At 53.3% G+C, this 18,865-nt stretch overlaps 1 protein-coding gene across 8 annotated transcripts in view; it reads left to right on the top strand.

The window, feature by feature from the left end:
- Nucleotides 1-17,005, top strand: part of Sema5b (semaphorin 5B) — a 136,422-nt gene extending 119,417 nt beyond the window's left edge. For all 8 annotated transcript variants that reach the window (XM_055624959.1, XM_055624961.1, XM_055624962.1 and 5 more), the window contains 15 exons: nt 443-728; nt 2,912-3,047; nt 4,192-4,399; nt 4,530-4,737; nt 11,072-11,189; nt 11,356-11,537; nt 12,533-12,676; nt 12,788-12,935; nt 13,040-13,265; nt 13,400-13,618; nt 13,781-13,951; nt 14,054-14,203; nt 14,574-14,621; nt 15,029-15,234; nt 15,442-17,005. In XM_055624959.1, the coding sequence (XP_055480934.1) occupies nt 443-728; nt 2,912-3,047; nt 4,192-4,399; nt 4,530-4,737; nt 11,072-11,189; nt 11,356-11,537; nt 12,533-12,676; nt 12,788-12,935; nt 13,040-13,265; nt 13,400-13,618; nt 13,781-13,951; nt 14,054-14,203; nt 14,574-14,621; nt 15,029-15,234; nt 15,442-15,600 (2,609 nt within the window). In that variant the 3' untranslated portion in view covers nt 15,601-17,005. The remainder of the gene's footprint in view (nt 1-442; nt 729-2,911; nt 3,048-4,191; nt 4,400-4,529; nt 4,738-11,071; nt 11,190-11,355; nt 11,538-12,532; nt 12,677-12,787; nt 12,936-13,039; nt 13,266-13,399; nt 13,619-13,780; nt 13,952-14,053; nt 14,204-14,573; nt 14,622-15,028; nt 15,235-15,441) is intronic.
- The last annotated feature ends 1,860 nt before the right edge of the window (nt 17,006-18,865 follow it).

The following is an 18,865-nucleotide window of genomic DNA, read 5'->3' on the forward strand; positions in this document are numbered from 1 at the left end:
CAGGTTATGAGGGGAGAGAGTAAGACCTTGGGTGGAGTAGTGGTTGTGGGAAAGGAGAAGTTAAGGAAGAAATGAGGGAGTTGGTATGAATGTCCTACCCCTTGAGGTTGAATCTATTTCTTTACTACCTAGCTGATTGGCCCGAGCCTGTCTGTACCATGATGGTCTCATCGGTAGTGGGAAGTAGTCCTAGGGACTTGCCTTATGATTTCTAGTGAGGTTTACATGGATGAACCAACAAAGTTCTTATGATAGTGAATTTTGTCCAGTGAGATAACACTATTAACAATAACACTATTAATAAACACGAGTGCTTCATTTTACAGTGAAAGTGGGAACAGGCTTACTTAGAGCCCTGGGTGAGGGGCTCAAGATTCCCACCTAAGAACACTGAAACAGCCCAGTCCTTCCTGCTCTGGCTTCTTCTCTCCATCTCCCACAGAGCCAAATTTCGTGGCAGCCTTTGACATCGGGCTGTTTGCGTATTTCTTCCTTCGGGAGAATGCCGTAGAGCACGATTGTGGGCGCACCGTATACTCCCGGGTGGCCCGGGTGTGCAAGAATGACGTAGGGGGCCGTTTCCTGCTGGAGGACACGTGGACCACGTTCATGAAGGCCCGGCTCAACTGCTCCCGCCCAGGAGAGGTCCCCTTCTACTATAACGAGCTGCAGAGTGCCTTCCATCTGCCCGAACAGGACCTCATCTATGGCGTCTTCACCACTAACGTGTGAGTCTCCCCCCCCCCGCTGCCCATCGCCCCTGTTATTTCAGGGCTCTTCCTACCTAGCCTGGCAGCCTGGTGGGCTCAGCAGACCCTTTCTCAGGGTCTGGGGTCTTCATCCATAAAGCAGAGATCTCCTTGTTCCTGAAGCTGGTCATCTGTGGCTTACCACCTAAGGAGTCGTAAGCAGCCTGTGCTCTGAGTGGCTGGGAAGGGCAGGCTCAGGCCAGATGTGCAGAAAGTGAAGGGGGCTGCCTGGTGGCCAGATGTGCAGAAAAGGAGAAGAGGAGCCCAGTGGCGAAGCCTGCCTGGGATGAATGGGTGGCATCCCAGGCAGAAATGCTCTATGGTCCCTTCCAAACTGAAACCAGAGCATTTTAAGAAGCCCTCTGCCTCCCCACTCCCAACTACACCAGAACCTGTAAACTGGCATTTGACACCCATGTTGTTTCCTTGGATGTGAGGAAGAGCAACCTTCCCAGGGACGTCAGACTCTCCTCCACTGCTCCTCGAGGTGGAGGCTAACAAACCTGATTTGTTTTTTCAGGTTAAGAGTGATGAATAGGCACCACTGAGAGCGAGGCGGGCCTTTGCAGCGGGGAATGCTGTGCAGGGCATTTTGTAAGGACAGCAGGAGCTTGGGAGCCCCTGAGCGATTTCAGATGGCAGGCACTGGATGCCCCCCAAGTTGTCTACAGAAAGGACAGTCTGAGGAGACAGGCAAGGGTGTGGGTGAGACTGGCCAGCAAGAGCAGGCAGGCCAGGGGACAGACATTCAGCACAGCTCACACGGGCCAGGAGCTGAAAGCCTGCTGGCCATGACTAAGTATGGCCAGCTCTCAGTGTAGGAGGATGGGTGTCTATGAGCAGAAGACAGAAAGAGCTGGAGAGACATCAAGGGAGAAAATGGCAATATCAATGTGGACTATAAGCCGTTCGTTTGTTGTGTAACCCCTCCATGCCAGGGGCTTGTCCTGGAGTGGGGGTGGACAGCAGTGAGCAAAAGCAGTCATGGCTCTGGGGTGATATTCGAGAGTGGACAGGATATTTTGAGCAAGCCATTTTGACCTTGGTAGCTTCTACAAAGAGAGAAAGAGGAGCGGTCACAGGAGGCTTCCTATTGGATGTGACGTTCTTGGGATCTGAAGGACGACGTTCTAGGGCCCATACAATAACTTATGAAAAACTTTGGGTGGAATTAAAAAAGTGCCTCATGCACTGAGAAGAAGCCAGTGTGACAAGAGCATAGAAAGGGAAGTCAAGAAAGATGCTAAAGAGTAGGGCTGGGAGGATTGTATCCCAAGGACCATAGTAAATTGCTCATGGAGTTTTGATCTTTACCCGATGGTCAAAGAGACATTACGGGGGGGATTTGGAAAAGGCCAGTGAGCTACTTGGTGTGAGTCTGGCAACTTGCACACCGGCTGGTTTGTGCAGAATGGATTAGGAGCTTATCCAGGTTGAAGGGAGGCCAACAGAAGGACAGTGCAGCTTCCAGGGGCACAGGGAGACCTGGGACCAGGCAAAGGGAGAGGATAATGGATACATTTGGGAGAGAAACCAATGCAGAGACTAGAACTGGGCTTGGGGGTGTGACGATGGCATCTCTGTGGGCTGGCCACTCCACATTCATAGAGACCTGATTCTGGGCCTGGAAGGGCTGCAGAGATTACCCACTCCTGCAAGCTACAGGCCGCAGCATGAGCCAGCGGTTTGCTAACCATCTATTTAATACAGTATACACGCATAAAACAGATTGAAAGCAAATAACAAAACTATAACGTATTTAGCTTGCATAGTATTGTTTCATGACACTTCAATATAGATGTAATGTAAAATGCATTTCTCATATTTCTCAGCCTTTAACGACTGAGCTGTCTCTCCAGCCCTAAAATATATTTGTTAATGTAGGCCACTGGCTGTGTTCCACCCCTCTTCAAATAAGGAAAGGGGATGAGGAAGTGGCACCAGGGGACTGCCCCCCCCCCCCGTGCTTCTGGCCAATAAGATCTTCCTGTGGCTGGGTGGGAGAGTGTGCAGATTACACACCCCTCATTGCACAGAAGTCTCCAGGCTCGTGCTAGCCACTTCCTCACCTGGGGGATTGGGAATGGTGGTGGGCTGAGGGGCCCCAGAGGAGGGCCAGATCCTAAAGGAAGCACCGCATTCTGTTACCTCTTGCCTTTTAGAAACAGCATCGCGGCTTCTGCCGTCTGCGCCTTCAACCTCAGTGCCATCTCCAGGGCTTTCAACGGCCCGTTTCGTTACCAGGAGAACCCCAGGGCTGCCTGGCTTCCTATTGCCAACCCCATCCCCAATTTCCAGGTACAGCTTCTCCCCCTTTGCCCCTCCCCTGTTCCCAACCACAAGCTGGCTCTTAACTGCTCAGCACAGGGCTGCTCTAGGCTTGTCTTTGGGGGGGAATCCGTGATGGGTCCCCAAGAGAGTGGTAAATCCTCAAATGGTTATTGAGGAGATAGAGGAGAGGCAGAGCTAGGGAGCCCCCTACTCTGGCTATCTCTGTAATTGACCCCACATGCCCAGAGAGACAGGGACCTCAACTCTACAAAGTAGGAGAGACTTTGGGTGCTTTTTCTGGAGATCATTCACACTATGTACCGTGTGGACACTAATGCCTGGACGATCTCTGAATTCGGGCAGTAGTTCGGGTATCATGAGTAGCACATGCACCCCCAGATAGAGGCTGATGGCAGACTTGTTGGTTTTGAGGAAGGTCTCACTGTGTTGGCCCTATAGATCAGGCTGGCCCTGAACTCACAGAGTCCTCTCGTCTCTGCCTCCTGAGTGCTGGAACTGGGTCACCATGCCCAGCCTGGAAGGCTGACTTTCATGTCCTTCCAACTGCCTGCCCCAGGGGTGTTGTGGCCTTGGAAAGGCTCAGGCTTTTCAGTACATCAGTTCTGAGCCAGACCCATGCCGTTTCTGTGATGTCGGGCCGGCCACCTAACTCCCTTGAGCCTCTTGTTCCTTTTCTGGAACTAAGGACAGGGCAATACTAGGTCATCTGTGCAGATGGATCTGTGCAGAGGTTGTTTCGATGCCCCCAAATGGTGGTTGCCTTCCGGCTTTAGCCTAGAAGGTGTGAACTTGGAGCCGGTAGGGACGTAGGAGAAAACAGCTTGGCCTACCGTGGGCGTGGCCACTTAGGAAGCGTCTTACCATCACAGCACACTGTTCACATTCAAATGATTTGTCCCTTTGCCCTCCTATCCTCCTCCTCAACCCTGGCAGGTCTCTCCTCCTCATCTTTCCAGCCTCAGTTTCCCCCAGTTTTAAAGAAGATTCATCCTTTCCTGGAAAAGATTCAGGGGTCTAGAAAGAATGCTAAGGACCAGGGGAGGGGTTGTTGGAGAATGTGTCTACCCAAGGCCCCCATGGATGGGAAGGAGACCATGGCAGTTACTGCAGTGTGGGGACTAGACACCAGTGACTCGTTCTTTCGTGGCAGTGTGGTACCCTGCCGGAGACTGGGCCCAATGAGAACCTCACGGAGCGCAGCCTGCAGGATGCGCAGCGGCTCTTCCTGATGAGCGAAGCCGTGCAACCCGTGACACCAGAGCCCTGTGTCACCCAGGACAGCGTCCGCTTCTCACATCTAGTGGTGGACCTTGTACAAGCCAAAGACACGCTCTACCATGTACTCTACATAGGCACGGGTGAGCTGGGGGGCGGGGGGAGCAGGGGGCAGGGCTTGCCTGCACTGGAGATGCGGAAGTGGTTGCTGCTGGGCAGGTTAGGTGGCTGTGAGTAGCCATTGCCTCAAAGCCACTTTCCTCTGGCCACCAGAGTCAGGCACCATCCTGAAAGCGCTGTCCACCGCCAGCCGCAGTCTCCGTGGCTGCTACCTGGAGGAGCTACATGTGCTGCCCCCGGGGCGCCTTGAACCTCTGCGGAGCCTGCGCATCTTGCACAGCGCGCGTGCGCTCTTCGTGGGATTGAGCGACCAGGTGCTGCGGGTCCCGCTGGAGAGGTGCTCGGCCTACCGTAGCCAAAGGTAAGCTGAGGCAGGAGGACCCCGGGGTCTGAAGTGGTGGGCGCTATCCTGCCAGTCATGCCACTGAGGCGGTGGCGTGCTTAAGCGGTGTGGTTTTGGAGTCAAAGCCATTTGCCGAAGCATCCCTGCGGGTCTCCAATGGGGTGGTGCCTTTGGACAAGTCACTTAACCTCTCCAAACACTGGTTTCCTGCACCTGAAACCTCTCGGGAGGATTTTTTATTAGTGTTAATCAGCACTTGCCGCTGCCTGAGGGAAACCATGCGCTTATCGAATTGTGGTGGCTGTTATTTTTGTGGGCAGTCCCATAGCTCAGGCCTGCTAGCCATCTTCAGCTCACTTGATTTGTTTCTCGGGCCCTTTGGTTCAGAGGGAGACCTTTGCCTTTCAAACCACAGCACTCCTTGCCCAGATGTGGGGCCGTGGGGGTCAGCCCCTGAGTCTTCACGTTTCCTGGAGGCAGACCAGCCAGATGGGGCGGCCAGGTGGAAGAACCGCAGTATCCCATTGCTTTCGATCACGTTGGCTTTAAGCGGAGGAGTCACAGATTTGGCAGCAGTATTTAAGGGGAGAAGCCAAGGCCAAATGGAACTGTGTCCCAAAGTCCCCACTCTGGAGGCTGCCCTAGCTGCATCCATTCCTCTGTGTGATCATCAGAAAAGCCACATGAACTTGGTGGCCTTTGCAGCCGGGTCCTCCTGGCTGTGCCATCTGTCCTTGGGATTTGGGAGACAAATGGGCTCAGGGCTGCCAAGGGTTGCTCTCTGAGAGCACTAGGATCTTGGACAGAGGCCTGCAGACAGGGGAAGAGGGAGGATGGATGGGGTGTAGGGGGCCGCTGGTGGCAGGCCATCTCAGCCCCCATCCATGCTTTCATCAGAGGGACACACATTTACAAAGCCCCGCCACACACAGGGTGCCTTGAGCTGTTGGTGTGAGGGGAGACTTGTGTGCCTGGGCTGTACTCCAGCCCCCACACTGCAGATGTGGTTAGGGAGAGAAACCTGGCCTAGGTCTGCCGGCTGGGAAAGGCAGAAGGGTGTCTTGGGGGGGGATGCGGATGATATGAATAGAGGTACATGGGATTCCCCCCCCCCCCGGGCTCCGCTCTCCATGAGCTGCATGGTCTTAAGCAGACTATGTGGCCATTTTGAGCTTCGGTTCTCTCGCCAGGAACTGGGGGGATTTGATGGCACAGTGGTGTCTAATGTTGGCAGAAGTGTAAAGATCAGGCCTGGGACTCATGAAGGGCCTAGGCTGCCAAGTCACAAAGGGTAGGCAGGATCTTTATTCCTTTTTCACCTCTGCAGTTGCTTTTAGGAGGCTCCAGCCTCCTGAGCTCTCTGGTCTCTGAATCTACGACACCAGATACAGACAGCTCTGTTTGGCCGGAAAGCAGCGGCTACCTGCTGACAGTGTTTTCCTAGTTTCCGTGTTCTCTTTAAACACTTGTGTCGATATTAAACTTTTAACACGTGCCTTATTCTCAGAGAGGTTATAAATCCTTCATGAAAAACCCAGTGGCCTGATATTTTTTATACTTCACTAGTCAACCCCGCCCAGCACGGGGGTGACATTCCACCCGGGACTGATGCTTCGGTTAACTAACTGATTGTTTGGCCTGAGAAGAGGCTGGTGCAGGAGAGACCTGGGGAATGGGTGTAGAGAGTGGACTGAGGCCAACTGAGGAGGCCACTCAGGCTCTCCAGACAGGTGCTCCATGGGGCAGATCAGGATGTGTCATGAGACAGATGGAGGTCTGTGGTGGGCTAGTGTGGCTCCAGCCCACTGCAAAGGCGCCGGACTGCAACAGGGTAAGAGGATGGGGTGGGGGGTAGGGACAGGTCTCCAATCTCGGGATGCTGCAGAGGAGATCGGTTGCTTGTATAGTTTCCCCAACATGCCGCCATTCTGCAGCAAGGTGGCAGAAGGTCAGCCTGGAGGCCTGCCTCCTGAGTTGGTTTTACAAGCTGCTCAAGTGTGCAGTGAAAATCCTATTATAAAGCTACAGGTAGGGGCCACGCACACACGTGGGCCAGGACAAGAGCATGCCTGTCCCCTACATTAGATAGATAGATAGATAGATAGATAGATAGATAGATAGATAGATAGATAGATAGACAGACAGATAAATGTGATTGCAGGTAGATCTAAAAACCTAGAAACCGCAAAATCATCTTATCAAAAAGTTAAGAAAATGAGACAAGCAAACACATGCCTCCAACAAGCTGTGCCCTCTGTGTCAGGGAACCAAGACCAATCACAGTGTATCAGAATTAGCGCTGTCGAGAGGGGGAACTTCATTACGCGCTAGGCATGTTTGTCCCCATTCCTTCCAAAGTTGGCAGGGAGATCAAGGTGGGTTAGCAGGGATACTGCCCGGCCTCCCTTCCTCCTCCTAGCATCCAGAGCTTGACTCTACCTCCCTTAATTAGAGCAATCCGAGTTCCACAGCATATAAAAATATTCTGGCTTGGCCAGAGAGGAGCTGAGATGCTCAGTGCATGAGTCAGCTCTTTTCTCCTTCCAGTAGGCCTTTCACCTCTGTAGTAGCTCATTCTTGATAGCCTCTTCCTGCCCCCAAGTGTTCAGGGTTAGGCCCGGGCTCAATGGCATCTCCCCAACCAGATCCTTGTTCTGGGTGTTCTTAGGTAATTGCCACATGCTCAAAAGCCCCATGATGCTGTTTTCCACCCTGGAAAGCTCCCCTCCACCACCCATTGGTGCAGGGAGCCAGGCTCCTCTGGTTTATGATGCCCATCATCCATCTCTGTCCTACTTGTGAGCCAGTGGAATAAACCTGTTCCCCTTTGTAATGGCTGCTCAGAGACACTGCAATAAAAAAGACACGGTGATGTATTATTGGCCTGATGGCTCCTTTCACGAAAGAACTCTAAATCCCCACCACTTCCTACCTTGGCAGGCACGCTCATGCTCTTTAGCATGGAGCTTTCATTTTCTAAAGCATGTCCCTTGTTCTATCAGCTTTGAAGTGCCCTTTGGCCCAAAGGCAGTGCGTGTGGACTCACCTGAGCCTTGGCAATCCTTTAGTTAATGGCAGCAGCAGGAGCAGGGACAGCAGGAGGAAGAGGGGGCCCTGGCCCTGGCGAAGAGAGTCTTGAAGTCTCTCAGACTGATGGGATAGGCTATCCGTAGAGAGTCTGGTCTCTTATTTATTTTTTTTTTCTCCAGACCTTAACTGGTCAGAAAAGGCGGAGAGTGTGAGAAAAGTGGGGCCAATTTCTACTCTGTCTTTCTCCCTTGTCTCCCTATTCTGTCGGGACCTTGGGACTTTGACAGACATGGCCCTGGAATAGAAGTTTTCAACTGTTACTATTCATCGGGGCTTAAAGATTGTAACGCCTGGACTTCTAGTCCCAGAGGCCCAAACTAAGGGAGGCGTTTTGTTCTGTTTGCTTAAGCCTTTCAAAAGGTGCCCTGGAAACTGGGATTTGCACTCAAGACTGGAAACTACTGCTTTAAACACCAAAAGGGTCTAGAGGAAGCAGAACAGGAGACACACTGGGTTTCTCCAGAACCTTCTGCTTTAGTCCTTCATAAGTGGGTTCAAATTTTCCACCTTTCACCGTTCTCTCTGCTAGCAGACATTTGCTTTTGTTGGGGTTCTCAGGGTGGTTTTGTCAACAAAGCACTTGTCTGGAAAACACAGGGGCCCAAATTCAACCCCTAACAACACCCACATAAAAATGCCGGGTATGGTTCCCATTTGTAAACTTATCACGGGGGTGGGGGGTGGGGGTGGAGATAGGACGTTCCCTGGGGCTTTGTGCCTAGCAATCTAGTTTAATTGGTGAGCTCTGTATCTCAGCGAGGGACCCTGTCCTATGGGAGGTGGACATGGGATGCTCTTTCCTAGTCCCTCAAGAGTTCGGGTTAAATGCATAAGCCACCATGCCAGGCTCCTGTAAATCGTCCTCCAGCCTGCACAGGCAAGCGTGCACATGTGTCTCCACACACAGAGAGGATCTTATTTGACATCACATAGCAAGTCATGGGCTCTATTGAGTTTTAACTGGTTGAATTTGCTTCTTCTTGATCCACCTCTCAGTCAGTGGGCAGCGTCTCGAAACCATAGGTTGCCAATTCTCCTTGTGCACATGGATTGTTTTGAATCCCACAATGCCCCATTTGGTAGATTCTGCTGGTGAGAAGACAACAGTAAAACCCTGAAATCAAACTGTTGGTCTCAGAGGCAAAGCCTGAGTATGCTTATGCTATAAAATGTGTAAATGTTGTCTTTGAGTGGGTGAAGAGGAAACAGATTCACTAGCACAGACAAGGGAGTACTCTGGACTCCCAGACAGGCCACAGTGTATTCAGTGGAGTCTAATCAGGACCTCATCAACAAATGCCCAAAATACTACCTGGATTATTCAAGATCATGAGCCAGCCTGGAACAGGAGCTAGCACTGTCTTCTTCAGTTCTTTCCTCCTCTGTCTGCTTTGCAACTCTCTCTCTCTCTCTCTCTCTCTCTCTCTCTATGTCTATTTCTGTCTCTGTCTCTCTGTCTGTCTGTCTGTCACTCTCTCTCTCCTTTCCTCCCTCCAAGGCCTCCTTTTACAGGAGCCTGGCATGGTTGCTTATTCATCTAATGTAAACACTTGAGAGACTGAAGAGGATCACTGTGAGTTTGAGACTAGCCTTGGCTCCATAGTGCGCTCCAGGCCAGTCTGGACAATAGAAGGAGACCTTATCTATGAACCAACTCATTAATTAGTCAAGCTATTAAACCATGACTGACAAATGACTGTCCCTGAAGCTTCAAGAGAAAACTAAGAATTCCATCCTAGTGACACCAAAAGCTGTAAGCTCCTGTGTGTATCTCTTTGGCTCTCAGCGGCGTTGGCCCCTTCGGCCACTGGGAAAAAAATCCCTTTGTAAGCATGCATGGTGCTGTGAACTCACTCACCCATCTTCTTACTGCCTTTGTTCCTTCTCAAGGCCTCTCCTGTCTCCCCACCTCCATTTTTGGAGCCCTTGCCTTTGCCCTCTCTCAACTCTCCCTAGCTGATCAGAGCCAGGTGTAAGCTTGGAAAGCAAGCAAAAGGATGGAGTGTGCCCTGGCGTGGCAGTGGGTTCACTAGGAGGCTGGAGGCCCCCCCTCCCTCTGCCTCCACAATCTTGGAACTGTCTTTGAGTAGCAGGGAACGGCAAATAATCACAAGACTCTTTTCTTTCGCCTTGAAGTCCTGCTAGCAGAGATCTAACTTTTTTAGTTAAAAATGTAAGGGCCCTGTCACCTGAATAAATCAGAAGGAAAGGAAGAAAGGATCCCTGGAAGAGGAGTGAAGGCGTCTGGGACATGCACCGGGGTGTGAGCCACTGTCTTTTCTGGGGCGTTGCAGAAAGGATAGCCCGTGGCCAGGAAAGCTGGGTGGGCTAGCACCCTGTCCTAGCAGCTCAGCTCATTCTCCCAAAGCTAAAATGCTAGCCGCCGCTCTCTGCCCAAAAACAGCTCAAGCACAGTGAAACCACACGCGATCCTGGACTGTACCAGGCATCCTGTGTTTTGAAAAATGGGTCCACATCCAGTCGGGGTGCAAAGTTCAATAGGACCTCCTGCTGCGCAGGTGGAAAATAAGAGGAAGGACAGTCAGGAAGCCTAGGTTTGTGAGATACGATTTGTGAGATCACTGGGAAACCTCCCTCCCAGCCTTTGTACCAGTACAGAGACTTGGCCATCCTAGTGGTTCACACCAGGGCTTCCTTTAGCACCGTCCTGTGGCTTTAAAAACCACCTTACCACACAGACTCGTATACCAATGTTTCCAAGGTCCTCAGGGGATTTTCATACGAGCCAAGCTTAAGAACCACTCTATGCTCTGAGGGTCTGACAGCGAAGGGCTATCTCTTTGCACTTCTGCCAACTGCATCTCCTCCAGTGGTCCCCGGCGAGGAGCACTGGGGCCCCCAGCTCAGGCGAAAGCAGTCCAGTCTCCGGCCTCAGTTCTGAATCCTCGCTAAGCTCTCTGGGTTTCTTGCCACCTGACGGAACTGTAACAGGCCCCCCTCACCGGGTTAGGGTATTGTACTCATCCGTGCTTCCGGAACTGCTGTAAGTGATATCAGTTGCACAGCGCAGCAGGCGCACAGTGAAGCTAGCTGTTTTCTTTTCCACCCAGCACCTTGTACTTGCTGAGCAAGCGTTCTACCACTGAGCTAAATCCCCAACTTGGAACCTAATCTCTTTCACAGAAGAAAACCAGAATATTTCTACTCTGGGGCCCGAAGTGGGGCTGTCCAGGAGCTCTCTAGAGACAAAGCTGACACTGGGAAGCCAGTGAGCTTGAGTCTCAGGACCTCCCTCTCACAGGGCCTGCCTGGAAGCTCGGGACCCCTACTGTGGCTGGGACGGGAAACGCCAACATTGCAGCACGCTCGGGGACAGTTCCAACATGAGCCTCTGGATCCAGAACATCACAGCCTGTCCTGTGAGAACCCTTGTGGGCCCTCCCCTAACCCTTCAACCTCAACGCCAGCTATGACGCCCCCTCCGCCCCCATCAGTATATGCCCCACATGCCCTGGGCTTTCCTCCCTCCCCCCGCCCGTCCTCGCCTTGTGTGACAGGAGTCTCGCCCCTTATATGAGTCTGCAGGTACGGAATGTGACACGGGATGGGGGCTTCGGCCCATGGTCACCGTGGAAACCGTGTGAGCACTTAGACGGAGACAACTCGGGTTCTTGCCTGTGCCGGGCCAGATCCTGTGACTCGCCAAGGCCTCGCTGTGGGGGCCTCGAATGCCTGGGGCCATCCATCCATATCGCCAATTGTTCCAGGTAGGTGAGGGCAGGGTTTGCGTGGTGTCTGTTTAGGACTCACGTGGAGAGAACTGGGGAAATGGGGCGTCTCACCCAGGAGTTTAAACTTCAGTGCAGTGCTGGGGACCAGACAGGAAGCTGAGCTGATGTTTGGGGCAGGAGATGTCAGCACTAGCAGAGTTTTCACATCAGTGGAAGAAGGGTTTCACTGGTGTGAAGACCCTCCTAGTGCTCATCTCTCCTGGGGGATGATCCCAGGCCGCGCCTTCTAGAGGAGTGACTTGGCCAGCCTCTCTAGCCACTTTTTTTTTTTTTTAAAAAAGTAGGGAATATAGTCCCCACCGAGAGTTGCTGAGAAGGTTAAAAGAATAATGTCTGTAAAGAACTATACTTCCTGGTACCGGGGAACCACATAAAATGGTTATCATCACAACTAACCCATAATTATGGGGACTTAAAAGAATTAGTTTATCTGCGCCCACTGAAATAACCCTCACAGCAACCTCAAGGGGCAGGAATTCAGCCACTGGTCTTATGTAGATAAAGGTACCAGGAGCTCTCAGGAGTCCAACTCTGATCGCCGAGGTGAACTTGGGCATGAATGTCTGAGGCTGGGGAAAGCTAACGCAAGGGAGAAGCGGGGAGAGTGAGGTCTAAGAGGAGGCTTGGGTGTCCGAGAAGGGGGAGAGGAAGGTTTCAGGTTGGAATGGTAACTGAGAGACCTCTAAAGAGTGTGTCCTTTTGCCTGTCTGTGTAGGGGCCCGGCCCTATCACTGTGTCCTTGGCCCTGAGCACAGCCTGATATATGGAAGAAGGCTCTCAATACATATTTGAGGCATGAATGAGCAAGCTGCTCATTGAGGATGAATGCACGAATCTGCCTGAGCCAGCCTGGTTAGGAGCTGAGGTTTTCTGTCGCTTGTCTCGCCAGTCCATCTGCCTCAGATGCAGCCCAGATCTAAGAAGCTAGGGCTCAGAGGGGCATGTGTCTCTGTCCCCTCCCACCCCACCAGGAATGGGGCGTGGACCGCCTGGTCATCGTGGGCACAGTGCAGCACGTCCTGTGGGATCGGCTTCCAGGTCCGTCAGCGAAGCTGCAGCAACCCGGCGCCCCGCCACGGGGGCCGCATCTGCGTGGGCAAGAGCCGGGAGGAGCGGTGAGCTAGCCGTGGCCGAGGCAGGGATGCGAGCACCCTCCAACCTGGATCCTGGAGGAGCCGGGAACGCCAGCACCTCTCCCCGGGGTGACGCGCCTCCCTTCTCCCCAGGTTCTGTAACGAAAATACGCCCTGCCCGGTGCCCATCTTCTGGGCCTCCTGGGGCTCGTGGAGCAAGTGCAGCAGCAACTGCGGAGGCGGCGTGCAGTCGCGCCGTAGGTCCTGCGAGAACGGCAATACCTGCCCGGGCTGCGGCGTGGTGAGAGCGCTCGGCCGGCCGGGTGCGGGCTGCGGGGATTGAGGGCGGGGTGGGGGAGCGCCGCAGGCCTCGGGGGCTCAGGAAACCAACCCTCCGTCCCGAAGGAGTTCAAGACGTGCAACCCGGAGGCCTGCCCGGAAGTGCGACGCAACACGCCCTGGACGCCCTGGCTGCCCGTGAACGTGACCCAGGGTGGCGCGCGCCAGGAGCAGCGTTTCCGCTTCACCTGCCGAGCGCCGCTGCCGGACCCGCACGGTCTGCAGTTCGGCAAGAGGAGGACGGAGACCAGGACTTGCCCGGCGGATGGCACCGGAGCCTGCGACACCGACGGTAAGGGCCTGGAGCGGTGGGGGCTGGGGTGGGGTGGGGGCTGGGAGCGGGAGCCGGGCAGGGCTGGGGCGAAGCGGGCAGCCCTGTGCCAGGGTCGCTAAGCTCGCCCCCCCCACCACCCCCGGCCTCTGCAGCCCTGGTGGAGGATCTCCTGCGCAGCGGGAACACCTCCCCGCACTCTCTCAGCGGAGGCTGGGCCGCCTGGGGCGCGTGGTCCTCCTGCTCCCGGGACTGCGAGCTGGGCTTCCGGGTCCGCAAGAGAACCTGTACCAATCCGGAGCCCCGCAACGGGGGGCTGCCCTGCGTGGGAGAGGCCGTGGAGTACCAAGACTGCAACCAGCAGGCTTGCCCGGGTAAGGCTGTGGCAGGAGACCCTAGCCTCGGGCAACCCCATCTCCCCGTTGTAGGGTTTGGGGGACGGCCTTTTAATACCTGTGGGGTTGGGGTGGGGTGGATGGTGTTGAGGGCGTGAGGCCCGGGGCAGCCTCTCTCACACACCCAACCCACGCTTACAGTGCGGGGTGCCTGGTCCTGCTGGACCGCGTGGTCCCAGTGCTCAGCATCCTGCGGTGGCGGCCACTCTCAGCGCACCCGTTCCTGCTCCAGCCCTGCGCCATCCCCGGGTGAGGACGTCTGCCTCGGACTGCACACGGAGGAGGCGCTGTGCTCTACGCAGCCCTGCCCAGGTACCGGGGACATCTGACTGGGGTTGGGGGAAGCTGTGGTCCCGTTAAGCCTCAACAGGAAGATCCTTAGATATTCAACTTCGCCCCAACCTCAATCCGCAGAAGGCTGGTCGCTGTGGTCTGAGTGGGGTGTCTGCACTGAGGAGGGGGCCCAGAGCCGGAGCCGGAGCTGTGAGGAGCTTGTCCCAGGGCCAGGTACCTGTGCTGGCAACAGCAGCCAGAGCAGGCCTTGTCCCTACAATGAGATTCCTGGTAGGTCCTCACGCCATCTCCCCCTCGATCCCCATCAACATACACACACACACACACACACACACACGCACGCACGCACACTCTCGTTGCTCCTGCGCCCTTCACCTTCTGAAACTTGAAGCCTGAGGTAGAGATTGAGGTACAGGATGAAGCATCAGAAATGATACATTTGTCTGGTGCTTGGGGCTCTCATACTAGTCACCTGTTGAATGGGCCATCCTGCAGAGAAGGGGGAGGGGGTTACAGAGAAGCTAGAAGGAGTGAGGACCCTGAAGCCATTGGCCTACAGGCTCTGTTAGGTGACACCCAGGCCAGGAGAGACCCCTCCCTCTTCACTCTGTTCTAACCTTCCTCATCTGTCTCCCCACAGTCATCTTACCTGCTTCCAGTGTGGAGGAGACCACCACCGGCTGTGGAGGTAAAAACTCACTCAGGTCCCTGTCCCTCGGTCCCGCATCCACCACTCTAGCCTGTTTTCTTCCTAATTCTGGTGCAGACAGCCAAACCTGGGGAGGACCCCACGTGGCTTCAAGGTCGTGCACAGGAAGCTCTGTCCAGTTCCCTCCTAGGCCTTCCAGCTAGGAGGCCGTCATCAGTCTGCATCCAGGAAAAGCCACCTATCTTCAACTGTCACTTCTCACTCCACCTACAGAGTGTCCCGAGAGAGAAAGCCCTGGTGACGGCCTTCCCCATCCTCTCTCTTTACTTTTGTTCTGGCCCCATGTCCTGGAACTTCTTGGAGCTCTTTCTGCGCCCAGCAAGACAACCAGAAGGTCCCCTTCTTCACAGCCACCCTTTCCTCACCCCCTGCCTATCTTCCTCCAGGGTTCGGCCTCATCCACTTGGTAGTCACTGGTGTGTCCTGCTTCCTGGGCTCTGGGCTCTTGACCTTGGCCGTGTACCTGTCTTGTCAGCGCTGCCAGCGTCAATCTCAGGAATCCACTCTCGTCCATCCGGCCACCCCTAATCATTTGCACTACAAGGGAGGGGGCACTCCCAAAAATGAGAAGTACACCCCCATGGAATTCAAGGTGGGAACCCCTGTGTGAAACAAAGAGCAGGGTGAAGGGTGCCATGGTCCTGGCTCTGTGCAGGGCACCGGTGGGTGGCACAGGTCACAGAAAGTACTGTATCAACAGCTAGGCTTTTCCTTAATGGCTGGCCCAGGGACTCCTTGCCCTGAGCTGGCCCCTTCCTTATCTCTTCTCTCCTTTCTCTGATTCTTCTGCTTCCCGTAGACCCTGAACAAGAACAACCTGATCCCTGACGACAGAGCCAACTTCTACCCCCTGCAGCAGACCAATGTGTATACAACCACCTACTACCCCAGCCCACTGAACAAGCCCAGCTTCCGGCCCGAGGCCTCGCCTGGACAGCGCTGTTTCCCCAACAGCTGATCCCACCCTCCTGGGACTTGGGCTCTTTGCCTTCTCAAGGCACAGAACAGTGGAATGGGACATTAGAGCCGCTTTGGTTTTCCCCTCTGCACTGGGCCGAGAACTTGCTGCCTGGCCTGTGGGGGTCCCATCTGGCTTCAGAAAGCTCTGGCTGTCACTGACCATGGGAGAGAGGGCTGGTTTCACACTGGCACATGGCTGCGAAACCAGCTCAGCCCAGGTCTCATGGCCTCCTGTGACCCACCATCACTCCCCCCCACTGCTACGTCGGAGCTGCAGACCTACTGGGCATGTGAGGAAATTGGAGCGTAGAGATGGCAAGAGAGTGGGCTCTTAGGTTTGGGTTGGAAATGACTTCCAACAGCCACCACCAGCTAAGTCTGCCCGTTTTTAATGACACCCCCCCCCCCAAAGGCCTGGGCTACATCCCAGCTTGTGGATGAAAGAAATTCGCCAATTGTCCCATCAAATGTCCCAGCAGCTTGAGGTTTTAACCCAGGGCTGGACCTCTCTGGTGCTGCTCTTTCAGGGTAGCAGAGGAGCAGTGCTGGCCTCCGTTGACCACCTCTGTCAGACGGTCTATATCTTGACCAAGGACATCCCTCTGGTTAGGGGCAGTGAGGGCTGAGAACTGGAGGAGGCTGGACCATGCTGAGAGGCCCTTTAACCTGAAGGCACAGGCCGGCCTTAGCCTTGCCTTCAGAATGCACGCAAGGTGGCCCAGGAGAAAGGAAGACTCAAGACCATAGGAGGCAGAGTGTGGCCTCCGTGCCTATGGAGACTGCTGCTCTAGAGTCGTTGGCTGAGGACTGCTTGGGAGTCTCTGCTAGCCCCTCATGTGTTCAGGAACGCACACACGCACACACACAGGCACACACATACACACACACCATCTGCCACAGCAACAAAAAGGATGTTAAGCTGTGGCATTATTAATTAAAGATGAGATCCAGTCTCCAAATGGAACTGTCTTTGTGCATATGTGTGTGGGCCCCCTTGGCATGGTGCAGCCCATCAGTGCAATGCTCTGAGGTAACAGATGGTTTCTCAAGATGGAGGAAGCAACCTCCGTGGAGTTTGACTTGAGTAGTGGCTATCTTTCTGTGTGTGGGTTCATGTGCACACACACACACCACACACACATTCTTCTTTCAGAAAAGGAGCTGGGGGTAAACACAACTTGCCACCAGTAGGACACAAAGCACAGCAAAGGCAAACAGCGCAGGCGCGATGTGGGTCTGCCCTGAGCAGCTCCCACCTGGAGATGGGGAACAGCATTGATGAGGATAATTCCTGAGATACGTTCGAAGCTGAGTTTAGCAAAAAACCAAATTGAGAAATGATGGCTGTGAGAGGGAAACCTAAATGGAGTTTGTGCTGGATTAAATAAAAATCACCTCAGAGCCTCGGCCCTCCAAATCAATGTGGCCATTGTGGATACGATTGATGGACGTGTTAAACGTAGGGAACAATTTCCTGGCTTAATTGGATAGATCAATTCTCATAAGATTCTCCGCAAAATGGAAGGCAAGTAGGCTAAAAGCCCGAACTCTCTGAGGCAAAGGGGTAGATGGCCTCAGGAAACAGAGGAAGAAATACTTGAAGCCTGGAGTTGTCTGGAAGGAAGGAGGGGCGGAGCCTTACTAGAAATTTGGTGCTCGTATGAGATAGCTCAAATGGGCCAAGGGGAATTAGACTATTTGTGGCTTCTGAACCTCTATGTGGTTCTCATCAGGCCCAAGAGCCTAGAGCCTGTAGGTACCCGTGAGGCAATTTAGAGCTTAGCGTTTCAATTGCCTTGAGCACAATAGCACAATAATGAAAATTGAAGTGTTCTTGGGCCAGTGCATCTGTCTCAAAGTATCCCTCATGTGTGGCCATGGCAGGGGATAAAAATGTATGGGTAGATAAAATGTACCTCTGTGGATTGGAATGACATCACTGGGAAGATAAAGCCTTGGGTACATTAACATGCACACCTGAATTCTCTTAGAAGAATGTGGTTTCGCCAGGCAGGGTGGTGTACACCTATAATCCCAGCACTCAGGATCTCTGTGAGTTCAAGGTCAGCCTGGTCTACAAAGTGAATCCAGGGCAGCCAGAGCTACACAGAGAAATGACGTCTTGGAAAAAAAAATAGAGGAAGAAAAAGAAGGTAGTTTTGGAGGTTAACCTCAAAATGCCTGGGAGGCATCATACTGCATGCAGAGGAGCTGACATGCTTGGCAAAGTCTGTTTAACAAATGCCCCCAGCCCAGAGCAAAAGACTCTAGAAGTCACCCTGACCAGGATGTCAAAGGAGAGCGGGCGTTCTCCACCCAGCTGGCTCTGAGAGTGAGGAAGAGGCAGGGGCAGGCGCTTCCAGTCCTCTCCGGCACTTTGATGTTTCCCTCTGTGTGTAAGCCCACTGCCTTAAAGCAATTCATATTCACTGCAGAAAATTTCAAGGCTACGGGAGACCCAAAGATCTTACAATGATAATACTAAAAACCAAGATAGAGCTCTGAAGAGTCTAGCATGTGCTGTGAAGATAATTCTTCCCCGGCCTCTCAGAATCACCCCCCCCCCAAAAAGCAAAGGGAATAAAAAACAAAAGCTCTGACACCATTTTCAATAAAACGAGGATGTAGTTCTAATCCCAACTCATAATACAGTCACCCGTCTGTGTTCTTGGGGAATTGGTTCCAAGGCACTGCCCTCTGTGGATACCCAAACTTAAGGATGCTGATGGTCCCTTCTGCAAATTGAAGTTCCATTTGCATGTAGGCAGTGCACACCCTCTTGAACCTTCTCTGGATTACTTCTGATACCTAATGCGATGAGAATGCATTTTGAACCACTGTTCCATATTGTTGAGGGAATAAACGACGAGAAGAAAAGTCTGTGTGCACTGGGGGTGCAGTTGGAATTGCAGTTCGGATGCAACCCCCCCATCCCCGACGCTTTCTTCCTGAACTTGGTTGGATGTGCATATGGAAGCTATGGATGGGAGGGCTAGCTGTCTCCAGCAACAGACAGCAGGAGGAGTCACAGTGGGGGTCTGATGTCCAAAAGATTGCAGAAAGGATCAGAGATGGAGGGGAGTGTTACTAAAACTAAAAAGAGAGGAGGGTTGTATGAAAATCAGTGTGTAAGTTTTTATTTATATTTTATGATTAAAACTTTTTTTTTTTTTTAATGAAAGGCAGGTACAGAAATGTTAGGCAAAATGACAGTCTAGCTTAGTAAGACGGGGCAAGATCTTTGCAACAGGAACTCAGGTTAA

This window comes from Psammomys obesus, unplaced genomic scaffold (assembly GCF_907164565.1).
Source record: "Psammomys obesus unplaced genomic scaffold, mPsaObe1.curated_primary_1811, whole genome shotgun sequence".
In the NCBI taxonomy this organism is placed as follows: domain Eukaryota; kingdom Metazoa; phylum Chordata; class Mammalia; order Rodentia; family Muridae; genus Psammomys; species Psammomys obesus.